Genomic DNA, 16,807 nt, shown 5'->3' on the forward strand with positions numbered 1-16,807 from the left:
GAAGTCCGTTTTGCCCCATTCTCCCACCCTGGCAACAAAAAAGAGCTGTGTCATGTTAACATTTGATGTGGATTCTTTCACAAATTCCAAACTTTAAACCTTATTATTAAATAACAGCCATCAGTTTCCATCTAACATGTTGACAATCCCCCAAGTATGTTGGATTAAAATTTTTCTTTTAATAAAGAGATTTGAAATTCCATTCTAGTTGCCAGCCAGGTCTTTCAACTTCTTAAAAAAAAAAAAAAAAAAAAGACCCACACCAGCTCCTCTCATCCCTTTGGCAACTATTCTATTTCCACATTGTCCCAGATTCTCTCCAAAAGCTCTTTCAATTCAGCTTCGATTACCACCAACCCCAGAAACAGCTTCTATTAAGGTCACCAGTGACTGCCTGACTCAAAGGACAAATTCTGGTTCCCAACCAGAAACTCCCAACACACTTAAAACTGCCAACCTGCTTCTTCATCTACTTTGGCCCTGTGGTCTCTGGCTGGACTGACCTCTCCCCTCCTTCCTTCCCTCCTCACAGATGCTGCACTAACGCCCTCCCATCAGAACCACTGGTTTCCACCAAAAAACCCCAGACCTGCTAACCAGGCTCTGCCCCTACATCCTCCCCAGAGCGAGACATATCCACCCAACACACACGTGTCCAGCAGCTACATGGTGCATTCTCCACAGCAGCAGAAACCCCCAAAGGAGGTGAAAATTAGTTCTTCAGGGCAAGCAAAAACCCCTACTCCTTCAAAAAGTGTATATTATATGGTATACAGTACACATACAAATATAATACAGAAACCAATACATAGTATATCTGTGGCATTAAAATTTCATGAGTGGAGGGCGATTAGGAGAAATGTCTAAAAAGACTCCTGGGGTGAGAAGCAATAGTGAAAAAAAAATGTTGGGAAATACTGTTCTGCGAGCATCCTTAGATGCCAGGAAGACAGCAGTGGATAAGACAGACCAAGGCACTTGTCCTCATGTTATGGAGGAAACAAACAAACAAGTAAAAATATACAATTTATCAGATGGTGATAATTGCTGTGGAGAAAAATAAAAGCAAGGAAAGGGGTTGGTAGTGCGGGGGTGGGGGACTGGGCAGGAGGTTGCAACTTTAAGATTCATGTTGATGTATGGCAGGAACCAACACGATATTGTAAGGCAATTATTCTTCAATTAAACATAAATAATTTTTTAGAAAAGAAGGTCTCCCTGAGAAAGTGACATCTAAGTAAAGACATGGAGCTGAAGGAACAGGCTGTGAGGATATCTAGGGGATATACAGGCAGAAGGAACAGTACAAGCAAAGGCCTGGAGGTGCAAGTGTTTCTGGCACATTTGAAGTACAGGAATGAGACCAGTGGCTGGAGCACACCAAGCAAGGAAACAGGCAGCAGATGAAGTCAGAGGTTTGACAAGAAGTCCAACCTTGTGTGTGGGTGATCTAGGGCCATTGTAATGACTTGGCTTATACTCAGCAAGATGAGAATCCACCAGAAGGGCTTAAGTGGGGAACTGAAATAACCCAATTCACTTTTGAAAGATCCCACTGGCCACCGGGTTGAGAGCAGAGTGCGGGATGGAGGGGTGGTGGCAGGGAGACCGGTTAGGAAGCCCTTGCAGTCCTCCTAGTGAGAGATACTGGTGGCTTAGACCAGGAGGAGCAGTGGAGACAGGGAGACATAGTCTGACTCTGAAGGCAGAACCAGCAGGTTTTCCTGATGGGTTCACACAAAGTGTGAGAGTAACAGAGGAATTGAGGATGAGGCCAAGGAAGAATGGGACTGCCAGCAACCAAATGAAGAACGCTAAAGGAAGCAAGAGTGAGAAGAGGAGATTCTGAGTTCACTTTGGGACACACTGACATGCCTACTCAATATCCCATGTTCAGTAGGTAATTGGAGGACATACAAGTTGGGGATTCAAGAAGAAGTCATGCCGGAAACATCTGTTTGAGAGTATTTCTGGTCAAAGCAATGATACTGTAAAGAGCACTGAGGAAGAGAGTGAAGAGGGAGAGAAGAGGTCAAAGAAATGAGTTGTCCTCTGGTTGACTCAGGAGATGAAGATGAGCCAACAAAGTAGATCAAGATGGTGGCCAGGGAGGTAACAAACCCAGGAGACGGCAATGTCTGGAAGCCAAGAGAAGAAAGTGTTTCCAGGAGCAGGGGAATGAGCCACTGTGCCAAATGTAGACTGGGTAAGATGGGGAGAAAGATGGACCCTTGGGTTTGACAGCTTGAAGCTCTTGGCTGTCCTGGGAAATGTATTAATAGTATTAGTGCAGTGGGTTCAAGAGAGAAGGTAGAAAGAAGACAACGACGCTGAGAATGTAGGCAACTCCCTGAGAGCTTTTGCTGTAAGAGAAACAGAGAAAGCGGGTAAGAGCTGGAGGAGGACTTGAGTGAGATTTTTTTTTTAAGATGAGAAAAATGAGAGCATGTTTGTATGCTGGTGGGACTTATCCAACAGACGGGGAAACTGATACTCTGGCAGAGAGAGGAGACCAGTATCTTTGAGGTGGTGGGAGGGATGGATGGTAGGGAAATTGGCCTAAGACAGGGGTGCACTGTAGCAGACCTCTCCTGAGCACTGATCACACACTAGGTTCTCCTTCCACGATGTCATTAAATCCTCACAGATGTCAGCGAAAGATGGGATTAGTCTTATTATTATTATTGTTTTTAATTGGCCGTGCCATGCAGCTTGCAGGATCCTAGTTCCCCGACCAGGGATCAAATAAAGGTCCCCACAGTGGAAATGCCGAGTCCTAACCACTGGACCATCATGGGATCCCCTTAGTCTTATTTTTTTCAAAGAAATCAAAGTTTAGGGAGTTCAGAGAGTTAGAAAAGAAGCTGAAACTGAATTTCTTTTGTCTAATTTCAAATGCCTAGTCCATTCCCAGGCTGCCCCATGGAGACCCTTATTTTAGAGAGAAAGAAGGATCCATTAACCTGCTCACAGTCCCAGAGTGGACCCGAACCTGAGTGCCTGACTCCTGGCCCAGTGCTCCTTTTCTCATCTCTAACCAAGCTCTTCCTTCCTCCATGCCAAACGGTCACCTTTGCCGAGGCTATCACTCACACCTGGAAGGCAGCATTCACTTTACACCCTGTTCCTCCTGCTTTTCTTTGTTTTTGGTGAGCTTTACTGTCATTGTTATTCAGTTGCTCAGTGGTGTCTGACTTTGCAACCCCATGGATTGCAGCATGCCAGGCTTGCCTGTCCTTCACCATCTCCTGGAGTTTGCTCAAACTCATGTCCACTGAGCCAGTGATGTTATCTAACCATCTCAGGTATAACTACATACTGTACATTTCATCCTTTTTAGGTGTACAGGTCTATGAATTCTGAGAGGCATAGAGGCATGTTAATACCAGCACAATCAAGATATAGAACATTTTCATTACCCCCCAAGTTTCCCTTATGCCCCTTTGTGGTCAGTCTCCTCCCCACCCCTAACCCTGGGTAACCAATGATCCTTATCGTTTCTGTCCTTATCATTTTGCTTTTTCCAGAATGTCATCTATATGGAATCATACAATATGCAGCCTTTCGAATTCACTTACTTTCAGTTAGTATAACACATTTCAGATCCACCCTTGCTATCATGCACACCAATAGTCCATGCCTTTGTATTACTATGGAGAAATAAATGGCAACCCCCTCCAGTATTCTTGCCTGGAAAATCCCATGGACAGGATCCTGGCAGGCTGCAGTCCATGGGGTCGCTTATTTTACGGACAGGCCACAGTTTGTCCATTCACCAGTTGATGGATATTAAAATGTTTCCAGTTTTTAACAAATATAAATAAAGCCATTGTAAACATTTAGGAATAGGATTGCTGGGTCATATGTTAAGTCTATGGTCAGCTTTTAAAGTCTTGAAACACTAGGTATTCATATGTAAAAAAATTTAACCTTGGCCATACACAAAAAATAACTTAAAATGGATCGTAGACTTAACTGCAAACCTAAAACTAAAAAATTTCTAGAAGGAAAACATAGGGGAAATTATTTGTGACCTTGCAGATCTAACATCTAAAACATGATATATAAAAGAAAAAAAATGATAAATTGGAATTCTTTAAAATAAGGACTGCTCTTCAAAAGACACTGATAAAAGAATGAAAAGACAAACCACAGACTCAGAGAAAATATTTGTGAATTACTTATCTGATAAATGCCTTGTATCCAGCACACAGAAAGAATTCTTGAAACTCAATAATAACAGTAATAAACAATTCAGTAAAAAATGCACACACAAAAGATATGAACAGACACTTCAACAACAAAAAAAAGATATATAGAAGGCAAATAACTCACAAAAGGATGCTCAACATCATCAGTCATTTGGCAAATACTAATTAAAGCTACAAGATAAACTACACTTCTATTAAATGACTACAATTTAAAAAAACCTGCCAAGTGTCCCCAAGAAAGGAGAACAACTGGGACTCTCATGCATGGTGGGTAGGAAGTGAAATGGTACAGCGACTGTGGAAAACACTTGGCAGTTTCTTATAAAGTCACACATTCAGGAGCTTTGTATGGGGGATGGGTTGACTACAAAGGGGAAGCAGGAAGTTTGGGGAAATGTGGAATAGTTCTGATAATTGATTGCGGTGGTGGTTACATGATTGCAAGCATTTGTCAAAATGCACAAAATTACATTAAAAAGAATTTTTTACTGTATTAATTTTATTTAATCTTGACAATAGAGGGCAAAGTAAAAGTAAAGGCAGTGAGGCCACTGTGTGACTTTATACAACTTACTTCTCTATGCCTTCTTTTTTTTTAAATCTATACACTGAGCATATAATAGTACTTTCTTTATATTGTATTAAGTATGCTGATTTATGCGATATACCTAAAGCATGTGGCACACAGCAAATGCCATATAATTATTTGACTGTTATTTTTATTCGTATTTTTATTACTCACATATTTCTCTTTGAAGAAGTCTGGTGAAAAAAGGAAGGGTACTTAGGGGTTTGGATGGTTGAAGGATGAGGAGACCTAGACACACGGAGTCATAGACAGATGGAGGAAATCAGTGATAAGGGAATGAAAGAGAGGGAGAGTAATGCTGAACCCACAGACCAAGCCTGTGCTATTAATATGGCATCGGCTGCCCGTTTTCATAAATAACTCCCTTTCACTTGTCAACAGCTAATCAAGTAATTTCTCGAGGCCGAGAAGTGACTTGCTGGATTAATGACAGCCCCTCCAGAGATCAACATGTTCAAATCCTTCTTCTGTGTTGTAATCCTACACCTCAAAGAACGGAAAGAGGAACAAATCTACCTCCTGGACACAAAATATCCACTATCATTAAAGTGACAACTTCCAATTTTTATTTGAATGGTCTGCTCTCATCTTCAGCAAAGGAAAAGTCAGATTAGTGTTGGTTGGAAAATGGAGAGTTGTTATCAGAGCTCTGATTGGTCATTATAGACCTCAGGGAATTTTTATCAAACAAAGAAACTTGATAAGATGTAAGCATAATAAGCAGGGATTAGTGCCCTCCTGGGTAACTTTCTCACAACTGTAGGAATTTTAAGAGACTTCGTAAGAATTAACATGCTCCACGTGATATTGACTTTAGCTTCTGGCTTTTCTTTCCAGGAGGCAAATCAGTACAATTTCTTCTGCCTTTGTTTCGATTTGGTAATAACCCTCCATTTTCAAACAGGTTTCACCTACCTGCCCCGTCAGACATGAAGAGGTTGCTACTTATTCTACAGGTGCAGAGATAGAAGCAACCAAGGTTTTTGATAACTGCTGGTCAAAACCAAAGCAACAGCTGACCAAGTATAAGAATAGCAGGTCAGATTGATTGAGATGTCTCAGAAGTTGGAATTTTGGAGGGCAAGTGATCACAGACCAGCTGGTTCATTCTGTGCCCTCAGAACACAGGGCAGCATGGACCAGTACAATCACTAACAACCCAGGCTCAGCATTTCAACACCCCGTGTGCCTCCATCTTCCAAACAAAGCAGAGGCATTTTCTTATTTTATTTTTATCTATCTATCCAGCCATCCAATTTCTAATTAATAAGAACTTTTCAAAACACAATCACAACACCTTTAACATAACCAACAACATCAATAACAGTTGTGTAATATCTAAAACTCAGTCCACTGTCAATTTTCCTTGGTTATTTCAAAAATGTCTTTTACAAAGTTTTGTTCAAATCGCAAACAATACCCACACATTGCATTTGGTTAGTGTATCTCCTAAAGTCTCTTTTAATCTAGAGCAGTCATGGGAACTTTTTGTCTTCATTTATCCTTTTGTGTTGTTTTTAATATTCATGTATTTATTGAATAGATAATGCGTGCAGAGTGGTAAATTTTTTTTTTCCAAACGGAACTAAAAGGAATATCATGGGGACTTTGCAGGTGGTTCAGTGGTAAAGAATCCACCTGCCAATTCAGGAGACATGGGTCTGATCCCTGAACTGGGAAGACCCCACATGCCATGGAGCAACTGAGCTGGTGTGACACACTACTGAGTTTGTGCTCTAGAGCCTGGGAACCACAACCACTGAGCTCGTGTGCCACAACTACTGAAGCTTGGTGCCCTACCGCCCATGCGCCCCAACAAGAGAAGCCACTGCAAGGAGAAGCCCACACACCGCAACTAGAGAGTAGCCCCCACTCTCCGCAACTAGAGAAAAGCCCACACAGCAACAAAGACCCATCCCAGCCGAAAATAAATAAGTAAATAAAAATTATGTTTTTAAAAGGTACATAATGAAAAATCTCTCAGTCTCCTGGCCCAGAAGCAATGCTACCAGTTTCACGTGTAATCTTTTAGAAATAGTCTCTGCCTAGACAAGCATGCCTGTCCCCAAGGCTCTAGCCTGGTGAATAAGAGTGGACATGAGTTCAAGTCTCTGCAACTCACTAAATAAAAACCTTGGGCACATTACATCTGAGTCCCAGATGTTTCCTCTGGGAAAGAGAGGAAACTATTTGCTAGAGGAAAAAAACTAATAATGGTACCTATACCATGGCATCGTTGAATTAAATCAGATATGTGAAATACTTATTACTTGTTTCTATATACATCCTCCTTTGGCTTTTCCCCAAATGACAGAATCAGGCACTTTCTCCTTCGGTGTGTTTTTTTCATCACACATCACATTTTAATGATAAGTCCATACCTGTTCTTAAAGATTCGCTTCATTGTTTGAAATCATTGACTTACATTCCATTGTATGGATGCCATACTGATAGACATGCAAATAATTTCCCACCTTTTGTTTTTACAAAAAAAAAAAAATGCTGCCATGATATGTACACCTATGGCTGATTCATGTTGATGTTTGAAAGAAAACAACAAAATTCTGTAAAGCAATTATCCTTCAATTAAAAATTAATAAATTTAAAAAATGCTGCCATGAATATCCTTGTGACATTCTATTGAATTCATGCACAAAGCATCCATAGGATAAACTCCTGGAAGTAAAGTGCTGAGTGAAGGATACATGTATTTTAATTCTTTACAGTCATGTAAAGCCCCAAAGGAAGCCATATCAATTTATACTCCTAAGAAAAGTACAGAAAGGACTCCATTTCCCTACGTCTTAACTAACACAGTCTATCGCTATATGTTTTCATCTTTGTAAATATGATTTGTGGAAAATGGTATCTCACAGATTTAATGTGCATTTCTCTTATTATGGGGCTTCCCTGGTGGCTCAGAGGTTAAAGCGTCTGCCTGGAATTTGGGAGACCCGAGTTTGATCCCTGGGTCGGGAAGATCCCCTGGAGAAGGAAATGGCAACCCACTCCAGTACTCTTGCCTGGAGTAAGAGGAGGGAGGAGCCATGGAGGGAGGAGCCTGGTAGGCTACAGTTCATGGGATCGCAAAGAGTCGGACACGACTGAGCGACTTCACTTTCTTTCATTTTCTCTTATTATGGGGCTTCCCGGGTGGCTCAGATGGTAAAGAATCTGCCTGTGATACAGAAGACCCAGGTTTGATCCCTTGATTAGGAAAATACTCTGGAGAAGGGAACCCACTCCAGTGTTCTTGCCTGGGAAATCCCGTGAATAGAGGAGCCTGGCGGGCTTAATAGTCAATGGGGTTGCAAAGAGTCAGACATGACTAAGCAACTAACACTTTCACTTTTTTTCCCTCTTATTATGAGATTGTAAAGGAAACATTGTGTAAGTAAACCTCAGTTCAAATGACCTGCCCAGGACTCCTGAGTGAGGACTCAGAGAATACCAGCGAGGGTACAATTTTAGACTCATAGAAAGTTGCAATGACGGTGCAGAGAGTACTATCATTTCGGGTATCCTTCACCTATTTTCCCCAGATACATTAATTTTTATTGATACACTGAGGGGTTGGTTCACAGTGACTGAATTTCCAAAATGATATTTAAAAACATGAACTTTTTTTGTTTAGAGTGACAAATGAACATGAGCATCTTTAAGTATAAGTACTCTCTCCTTTTTGTGTGTCTGCTTTTCAGTTACAGAGCAATTACTTAAATGTCATGGTAAAGCAATGTTTACGGGTTAGTCTATTCTTGGGGTTTTACATTATGGCATTTCAGAATTTGCTTCATTTTACCTAAAAGGCAGTAGTAGTGTTAAGTCACTCAGTCTTGTCTGACTGTGACCCTATGGACTGTAGCCCTCCAGGCTTCTCTGTTCATGGAATTTTCCAGGCAAGAATACTAGAGTGGGTTGCTATTTCCTTCTTCAGGGAGTCTTTACAACCCAGGGATCGAACCCAAGTCTCCTGCATTGCAGGCAGATTCTTTACCACCTGAACAACCAAGGAAGCCCATAAATAGAAGGTAGATTTTTATGCTTAAAAGAATGACCTTGTCTGTACTCGTGAAGAGGATGTTCCCTCTCTGATAGCACTAAGCATGTTTCATGCATGTCCGTATGTTGTGAGTTATATCTTACAAGTGGTGAAGGGTTTGTTCTGAACCAATGCACCTCCTTCTCCTGGTCGCTTTCGGACACATGATCAGGAGCACAGCACTGTGGCCACAGGACCTGTATTTGCACAGCTGACCACTTCCTCCTTGAGACATTTTCTTCCCTTGGCTTCCCTGCTGTTCAATCTGTGAATTTGCTCCTAACTCATAAACTCTCTTCCTCTCCTGAGTCCATCTTTCCTCTAACTATAGCTTCTCCACAAGTGATAGCCATTCCCCTGGCTTTAATGACCAGGGCCAGGACTAGGGTGAGGCCATGAAGACACCTTGGTCATAGAAGTTAATGAGACATCTACCCTGGGTTCGTGCAAGTACAGGGTTGGCCCCAGAGTGTCACTATCTCCTTAAGCTTTCCTTTTTGCTCTAGACACCTTGCTTTCCTCACCCTAGTTTCACCTCCTTCAATATCTCTGCCTGCTTCCTAGACCTCCAGATACATACAACCTATTTGTTGTCTCTACTTAGGATAGCTTAAATGCAACTCAAACTTCAAATATTTAAAATAGAACTCTTGCATCACTGCTCACCCCAATGGCCAAACCTGCTCCTTCTACTGGTCTATTCCACTTAATAGCATCACCGTTTATTCAGTTACTACAGGAGTTATCCTCAATTTCTACTTTCATCAAGTCTATCTTCTGTCTCCAAAATATAATACAAATCTGACAACCTCTCACGGTCTTTGCCACTTATGCCTTGGGCCAGGCCTCCATCTCTTATTATCGCCCCAAATCCATCCTCAGGATCCCAGCTTCCACATGTACCCTTCCCCCTTCTTTCTCCCCCTTAGACTCATGACTCTGCAAGGCAGAGCAATCTTCTTTTTTAAGAAGATTTGTTTTTTTCAGTTTTGGCTGTGCTGGGTCTTGCTTGCTGCAGGTGGGCTTTTCTCTAATTGCAGCAAGCAGGGCTATTCTCTAGTTGCACTGCTCGGGCTTCTCATTGCAGTGGCTTCTCATGTTGCAGAGCATGGGCTCTGGATGCACGGGCTTCATTACTTGTGGCTCCCAGGCTCTAGAGCTCAGACTCAGTCGTTGAGGCACACGAGCTTATTTGCTCTGCAGCATGTGGGGTCTCCCCATGCCAGGGATTGAACTGGTGTCCCCTGTATTGCAGTGGACCACCAGGGAAGCCCCAGAGCTATTGTTTTACATCCTGGAGTAGATTATGTCATTCTCCTACTTAAAACTCTCCAGTGGCTTCCAAATGAATTTAGCATAAGGGCAGACCATCCCCCGCCCCTTACCATGGTCAACAGACCAGGAGCTAGCAGGTGTAACAATTTGATCCCAGCCTAGCAACCCCACTTCTGCCTCAACCTCATTCACCAGGAACCTGCACTGGCTCCCTCCCGCTTCAGCTGTGTTCCTTTCCCCTGGAATGCTCTTCCCCAGATCTCTATATAGCCACCTCCCTCTCAACATTCAGGTGTCAGCTCTGGTGTCACTTTCCTGACCACCCCCATCCACTTATCCATCACTCAAAATCCCATCACCCTCTTTTATATCTCCATAGCATCATCACTATCTAAAAGTGTCTGAGTGCAATAGCTGCTCAAAGCTCAGGGGCTTAAAACAAAAATGTACCAGTTCAGCTGGGACAGCTCTTGATTGGGTCTCTCTCTGCTGCAGTTGAACAGCAGCTGAGGTTGGAGTCACCTGGAGGCTTTTCTGGGCTGGATGTGTAAGATTCTTTCCTCCTGTGTCTGGTGCCCTGGTGCTCCTCTGGGTGGTCTCTTTTCCCAGCAGAGAACTGGACTTCCTGCATGGCAGCTCAAGCCTCCAAAAAGAAAAGAAGTAGAAATGGCTGGTCCTCTTATAGACCAGGCCTGAAAGTGGCATGATGTGCTTCTGGGTGTGTGCCAAGTCGCTTTAGTTGTGTCTGACTGTTTGCAACCCCAGGGACTGTAGCCCACCAGGCTCTTCTGTCCATGGAATTCTCCAGGCAAGAATACTGGAGTGGGTGCCATTTCCTTCTACAGAAAATCTTCCTGACCCAGAGACTGAACCCACGTCTCTTATGTCTCCCGCGTTGGCAGGCGGGTTCTTTACCATTAATGCCACCTGGGAAGCTCTGCCATATTCAAATGGTCATAGAGCAGTCCCCCAGGTTCAAGGGGACTGAGGAATAAATTCTACCTCTTATAGGGGAAGTAACATATATGTAAAAAGAGGCAAGGAATTGATGGGGGCCTTCTTTGGCAATAAACTATCACATTCATTTATTTATTTGTTATTTATCTATCAACTCCTGTTAGGTTAAAAACTCCACAAGACAACAGGGACCTTGTCTTATTTTATGGCTCTATTAGCACCTAGAACAATGTTTGGCACACAGTAGGTGTTCAATAAATCAAGTTTGTGGACTAGACTAAACTTATCCAGATTGGTTTTGCCTGGTTTGCTGATGCTAAGCAAGCTGATGCCTTACCAGATAAGAGAAATGCTACATTTATGAAGTATTTCATTTCCTCTGCAAACAAGAAAAACTTGCCCTGAACACAAAATCTAGAAATAGATTTGGCATGTTTTCTAAATGGAAAATATTTCTTGTATCACCAGAAATTATTTTCCCACAGTTTGTGCTACATCAAAATATTGAAGTCAACTGAAAATACCTCATTCTTTAATCTTGGTGTGGACTAGATTTTTTTTTTTTGTAGCAAAGGAAGTATAAAAATCTCCTGATGGTTTAACTCTCCCAGTTCTGAAAATGTCATTACGAGTTAAGATAGATTGAAAAAAAAAAAAAGGCTACGGAGAAATGTCTTTAAAAGTTTGGTCATCAAAATGTATAGGTTTTGGTTATAAGACTAGCACTTGTTCACTTAAGTAATTATATATGACCAAGGGCAAAAAAAATCCCTCAAATTTTCCCCACTGCTAGTTTTTACTGGTGAGTTCTATAAAGTAATACCATGTTTAAACCTTTTTGTAAATCCCTTGTAAATGAGTAAGTGAGAATGTATTCATCTGAAGGATTTTAGGGACTGTTGAAGTGAAAAAAGAGGGATTTAATCTTTTAAATTACACTTGCAAATGACCACTGATGAAATTTTTCCCAATCTTTGTTTTGTCTTCAGTTTTCCTGGATTTGCTCAAAGCTATCCCAGTCAGTATTCACGTCAATGTCATTCTCTTCTCCACAATCCTTATCGTTTTAACCCTGGTGGGGACAGCCTTCTTCATGTACAATGCTTTTGGCAAGCCCTTTGAAACTCTGCATGGTCCACTGGGGTTGTATCTCTTGAGCTTCATTTCAGGTGAGTACAAAATTCTACCTCTGAAGACAAATGGGCTTGTCAGTGTACAAAAGATACACCTACCCACATGTAAAACGACAGTACATATATATGGACATTCACTGTGGCAGTATTTATGAGAGCAAAAGGCGGAGAAACGTATAATTATCCAACAAGAGCGGAGCCAACAAATTCCTGACGGTAGTCTATCCAACTAGCTGGCATTAAATTGTTTTGAAGAAGATGTAATCGAAAGAACAAATGCTCATATCAAAAAGTGGAAAAGCTGTATATAAGATTTTATAAAGATAAACTTAATTTGATTTCCCATATAAATATAGGGAATGTATACATATATACAGACTCTCCATATATATAGCCCCGCCCCCCACATATGTGTATGTATATATATATAGAGAGAGAGAGACAGTCTATTCTGTTGGTGGTAATCTCTGAGCAGTAAAATTATGAGTGGTTTTCATTTTTCTCATACTTTTTAATTTCCAAATGTTTGGTAATATGCATGTATCTATTCATAATCAGAAAAATAAATACAAGGCATCAAAAAAGAGTAAAGAGCCAGTGTACCCCCACACATGAGTGGCCATATTCAGGCCTACAGGGACTTTGTGTAGCCTACGGAGGTGTATCTGAACAAGTAAAACTCTAAACCCAGAAATTAGTTCATCAATAAACATCCTACTCAATAACCAAGGCTGATGGGAAACAATATAAAACCCAGTTCATGGCACAGGATGTTTCCAAGAGGAAGATACAGATGAGAAAATCAAAGGAGTCTAGCTCATATGCACCGCTGTTCTATGGGAGGTCTCTGATTTCACTCCACTCCAAACTCGCAGAGACTCAGTGTTTGTCCTGTCCCCAGGAAGCGAGTAATTTTATTAGTGATTTCACAGAGAGACAAGACAGAATACAGCTCACACTAGCAAACGCTGTATTGAAGATCCATATTAGACTCTTTCCTTCTCCTCTGCAGCTTTCCCTTTGGCTGCCAGCTCCCCATCCCAGCCTCCAGCCCCCAGGCCCCTTCTCTCTCTTGACACCACTCCCTTCTCCTTGCACAATTCAACTCTGTTCACCAACTTGCACAGCTCCTTCTCTATCAAACAAACCCGTGCAGTTAACAGATGCTCACTCATCTTAGAAAGCAGTATACCAGCCTCTCTCCATGATAACCTGAGCACAGTTTGTTACTGCCCTGGGCTCTTGGGCTTCTTAATCAATGGAGATTGCTCAGAGGCCAGAGGAGGCATCCAGGCAAGGCTTTATGGGGACTTGTGCTGAAGCATGAGGGAGTAAAGAAAAGTAACAGGTGTCGTTGCTTGCTCCCTGAGTTTACGGGGAGCTGGTTTCTTAAATGGGATGAGGATTGCGGGGGGGGAGGCAGATCTGTGGGTCAGGCTGGAGAGGTGGCCTAAGTGCTCTTCCCACCTCCTCAGGGTGCTGTGTGCAGGGGTCAAGAGGAGTACCCTGCTTTTGTTCCCTGAAACTCAGAAGTGGCAGCTGAGCGTTGGCCTTTTTTGTATTTTACTGTTCATAATTTGCCCCAACTGCCCATGCATGCACTGATTTTTAGTCCCTTAGAGTTTCTTCACATCCTGTCTCTCAAAGAGAGATTTGTCCAGGTGTTAACACTCTAGTAAAATGTCCTAGGTCTCAGCCTGTCTCAACTTCTTGGGGTCTTACCCCCTTTCAACATGCGTGCGTGTATGTTGCTCAGTCAAGAACACTAGAGTGGGTTGCCAGGGGAATCTTCCCAATCCAGGGATCGAACTCAGGTCCCTTGCACCACAGGCATTCTTTACCACTGAGCCATCTGGGAAGCCCTTTACCCCCTCTACATCTTGCTAATCAAATTATTTACCCAACTGAAGTAGTTCTCTCTCTAGTGAGGGTTCTGCTAAGATAGTTTCCATAGTTTTCACAAGTAAACAATACAGTTTCAATCGTGCAGCAATGATTACCCTATGACAGCAGTGTCTAAGTCCTTCCCATCTTTGGTACTCTCACAAAAGCCTCCAGCATGGGGCTCTGCACACAGCAAACGATTCAGTACATATTCACTGACTTGGCGAAAGCAAGTCCAGAAAGAGATGTGAAGCTGGGCACGTAAACAGCACAGGTCAGAGAAATCAGAACTCGAATGGGACAGAATTAGCAGAGGAGGCCCATAGAGGTGGTGGGACAGGCTCCAGAGAGATAGGATAGAACAGTTTAAAGGGAGGCCAAGGCCTTTGCAATCAGGGCTGAGGAGCAAGAACACAGGTACAAGGTGCAGACAGACAGACAAAGACAGTGATTCAATCCCAAGGGAAGGCCAGGCTAAAAGTGGGTGTTGGGGTTACTTCACTCCCACCCCACACAGCAAACCAAACTGGCAGATCTGGATGGTGTGCTATTTTAGTGGAACTCCTTGCATCAGCCAAGGGCCAACTAGACCACAGGATACATACTAACTTATCAGAGGGAACATAATGTTCCGCAGTGGTTCTTCAAGTGGAGGCCCCAGACCAGCACCATCTGCATCACCTGGGAACTTGATAGAAAAGCAAATTCTCTGACTTCACCCTAGACCTCCTGAATCAGACACTCTGGAGTAGAGCCCAGCAATCTGTGTTTTAGCAAGCCCTCCAGGTGACTCACAGCTTCCCAGGTGGCCCAGTGGTAAAGAATCTGCCCGCCACTGCAGGAGACTCAAAAGACTGGGTTTGATCCCTGAGTCGGGAAGATCCCCTGGATGTAGAGATGGCAACCTGCGCCAGTATTCTTGCCATGGACAGAGGAGCCTGGTGGGCCACAGTCCATGGAGTCCCAAAGAGTTGGACGCGACTAAGCATGCACACCAGGTGACTCTGCTGAAAGCTCAGGTTTGAGAACCAGGGCTATAGGGAGTTGATTATGCAGACATTGGAGGACTGAAAAAAAGGAGACCCAGAGGTAAGTCAGAGATGGCAATGTCAGATAGCAGTGGCCATCCCTACGGCTTAGAGAACCCAGGGAAGAGTTTAGGGTTACCAGAACCTTGAGGCTGGAGGAGAGGCACAAGGGCACTGGGTCTCAGCCCTCTGAGGAGGTGGCACTGTCCCTTGAGGAGATGTCACTCTCACGCGACACCAGGGGGCAGCTCTGGGAGTGTGGCAGGAGCTTGGGAACTCCCCAGTTGCTGCCTGGCACAGCGCTAGCCCACAGCAAGACCAGCCAGACCTCTCTTTCCCTGCTTGTTCCTCTCCCTGTGGGCAGAACAGGAGGCAGCCAACAAGGCAGAACCCGAGTGTGGGGAGTCTGGACCCAGCATCACAGGGTAGAGGAAAGAAGAGTTGGTCTGATGCCGAGACACAGCAGCTTATTAAGTGGCACAGCTATCTCACACTCCGGCTTCTGAATGAAAACTGAGAACAGCCCATTTGGAAGACAAATTATTTGACAGTTCTAATGGACGACCGAACTAACGGTATTTGAAAAGCAGGATGACTCAGAAGGATGCAGAATTTAATCCAAGTCCCAGTTCTTATCTCGGCTTTTGGCCAAGTCCAATCCAAAGAAAGCCTGAGCACAGAAATATATGCGGGAACACAGGCCCTGTGCTTATACTGTATCGGATTTATCCTTGAACTTATTGCAAAAGCAGGTGCTCAATGAAGTTTTGTGGATGAGAGAAGGAAGAGGGGGAGAAAGGAATGAACCAGCTACAGACCGGCCTCTGGCAGAGGATAAACGCCCTGTGTTGCCAGATTATCTGTTTTCTTAAAGTCCCAAATTCTTGTTTTTCAATGGGATTTATCTATTTATTTACATTTTGGCCCAACCATTAGCATGTGGGATCTTAGTTCCCAGAAGAAGGATCAAAGCCATGCCCCCTGCATTGGAAATGCAGTCTTATTAATCATTGGGCCACCAGGGAAGTCCCCAATTTCTTATTTTGAAATGCCAAAATTTTCAACAATTTTTAAAAAACTGTGCATGACAACAAAACATGTGTGACGTCAGATGGACTGACACTTTGTGACCTCTAGAGGTAACAGGCCATTCTTGAATCACAGACTAACTACTCCATTCTGTTTGGTCTACCTATAGTACCCGGAAGTCCCTGGAGGTTTGGAAAAGTTTCTCTAAAGCTATAACAGTCACAGCGACTCCCAGGTTTAACCCCTACTTGTGGAAAGATGGGGATTTCACAGCCCTTAATCACAGACACTCAGAATGTGAGCCACTGGAACATACACTCAGAGGCTGGAGCTTGTACTGGGGGAGGAGTCCCTTAGTGCCCTAGGGTGCAGGGGTTGGGGTGGGGCAGTGGGGGTTACACGTCACTAGAGACTCCTCCCCCGGGGCAGCTCCCTTCTGCTGAGTGGCCTCCCCTGTTTCTCTGCCCAGGTGGCCTCCCTCACAGCCAGCAGAGAAAAACTCCTTCCTCCCTTTTTTTCTTCTCCTCTAGCTCACCCTGGCTTCCCCAGGATTCCCCCTTCCCTGTGCTATGTCATGCCAGGGCTCTTTCTTCAGCTGTCCACCTCCCTGCTGGGTGGAAACCTCAGACTTGGCATCCTGAGGTGTGAAGGCAGGAGAA

General features: G+C 43.4%; 1 protein-coding gene across 1 annotated transcript in view; it reads left to right on the plus strand.

Moving 5' to 3' along the window:
* The window catches only part of CLRN1 (clarin 1), a 43,669-nt gene that overhangs the window by 14,175 nt on the left and 12,687 nt on the right, over nucleotides 1–16,807 (plus strand). Inside the window, exon 2 of the mRNA NM_001192101.1 lies at nucleotides 12,064–12,243. Within this exon, the coding sequence (NP_001179030.1) occupies nucleotides 12,064–12,243 (180 nt within the window). The remainder of the gene's footprint in view (nucleotides 1–12,063; nucleotides 12,244–16,807) is intronic.

Source organism: Bos taurus, chromosome 1 (assembly GCF_002263795.3).
Source record: "Bos taurus isolate L1 Dominette 01449 registration number 42190680 breed Hereford chromosome 1, ARS-UCD2.0, whole genome shotgun sequence".
NCBI lineage: Eukaryota > Metazoa > Chordata > Mammalia > Artiodactyla > Bovidae > Bos > Bos taurus.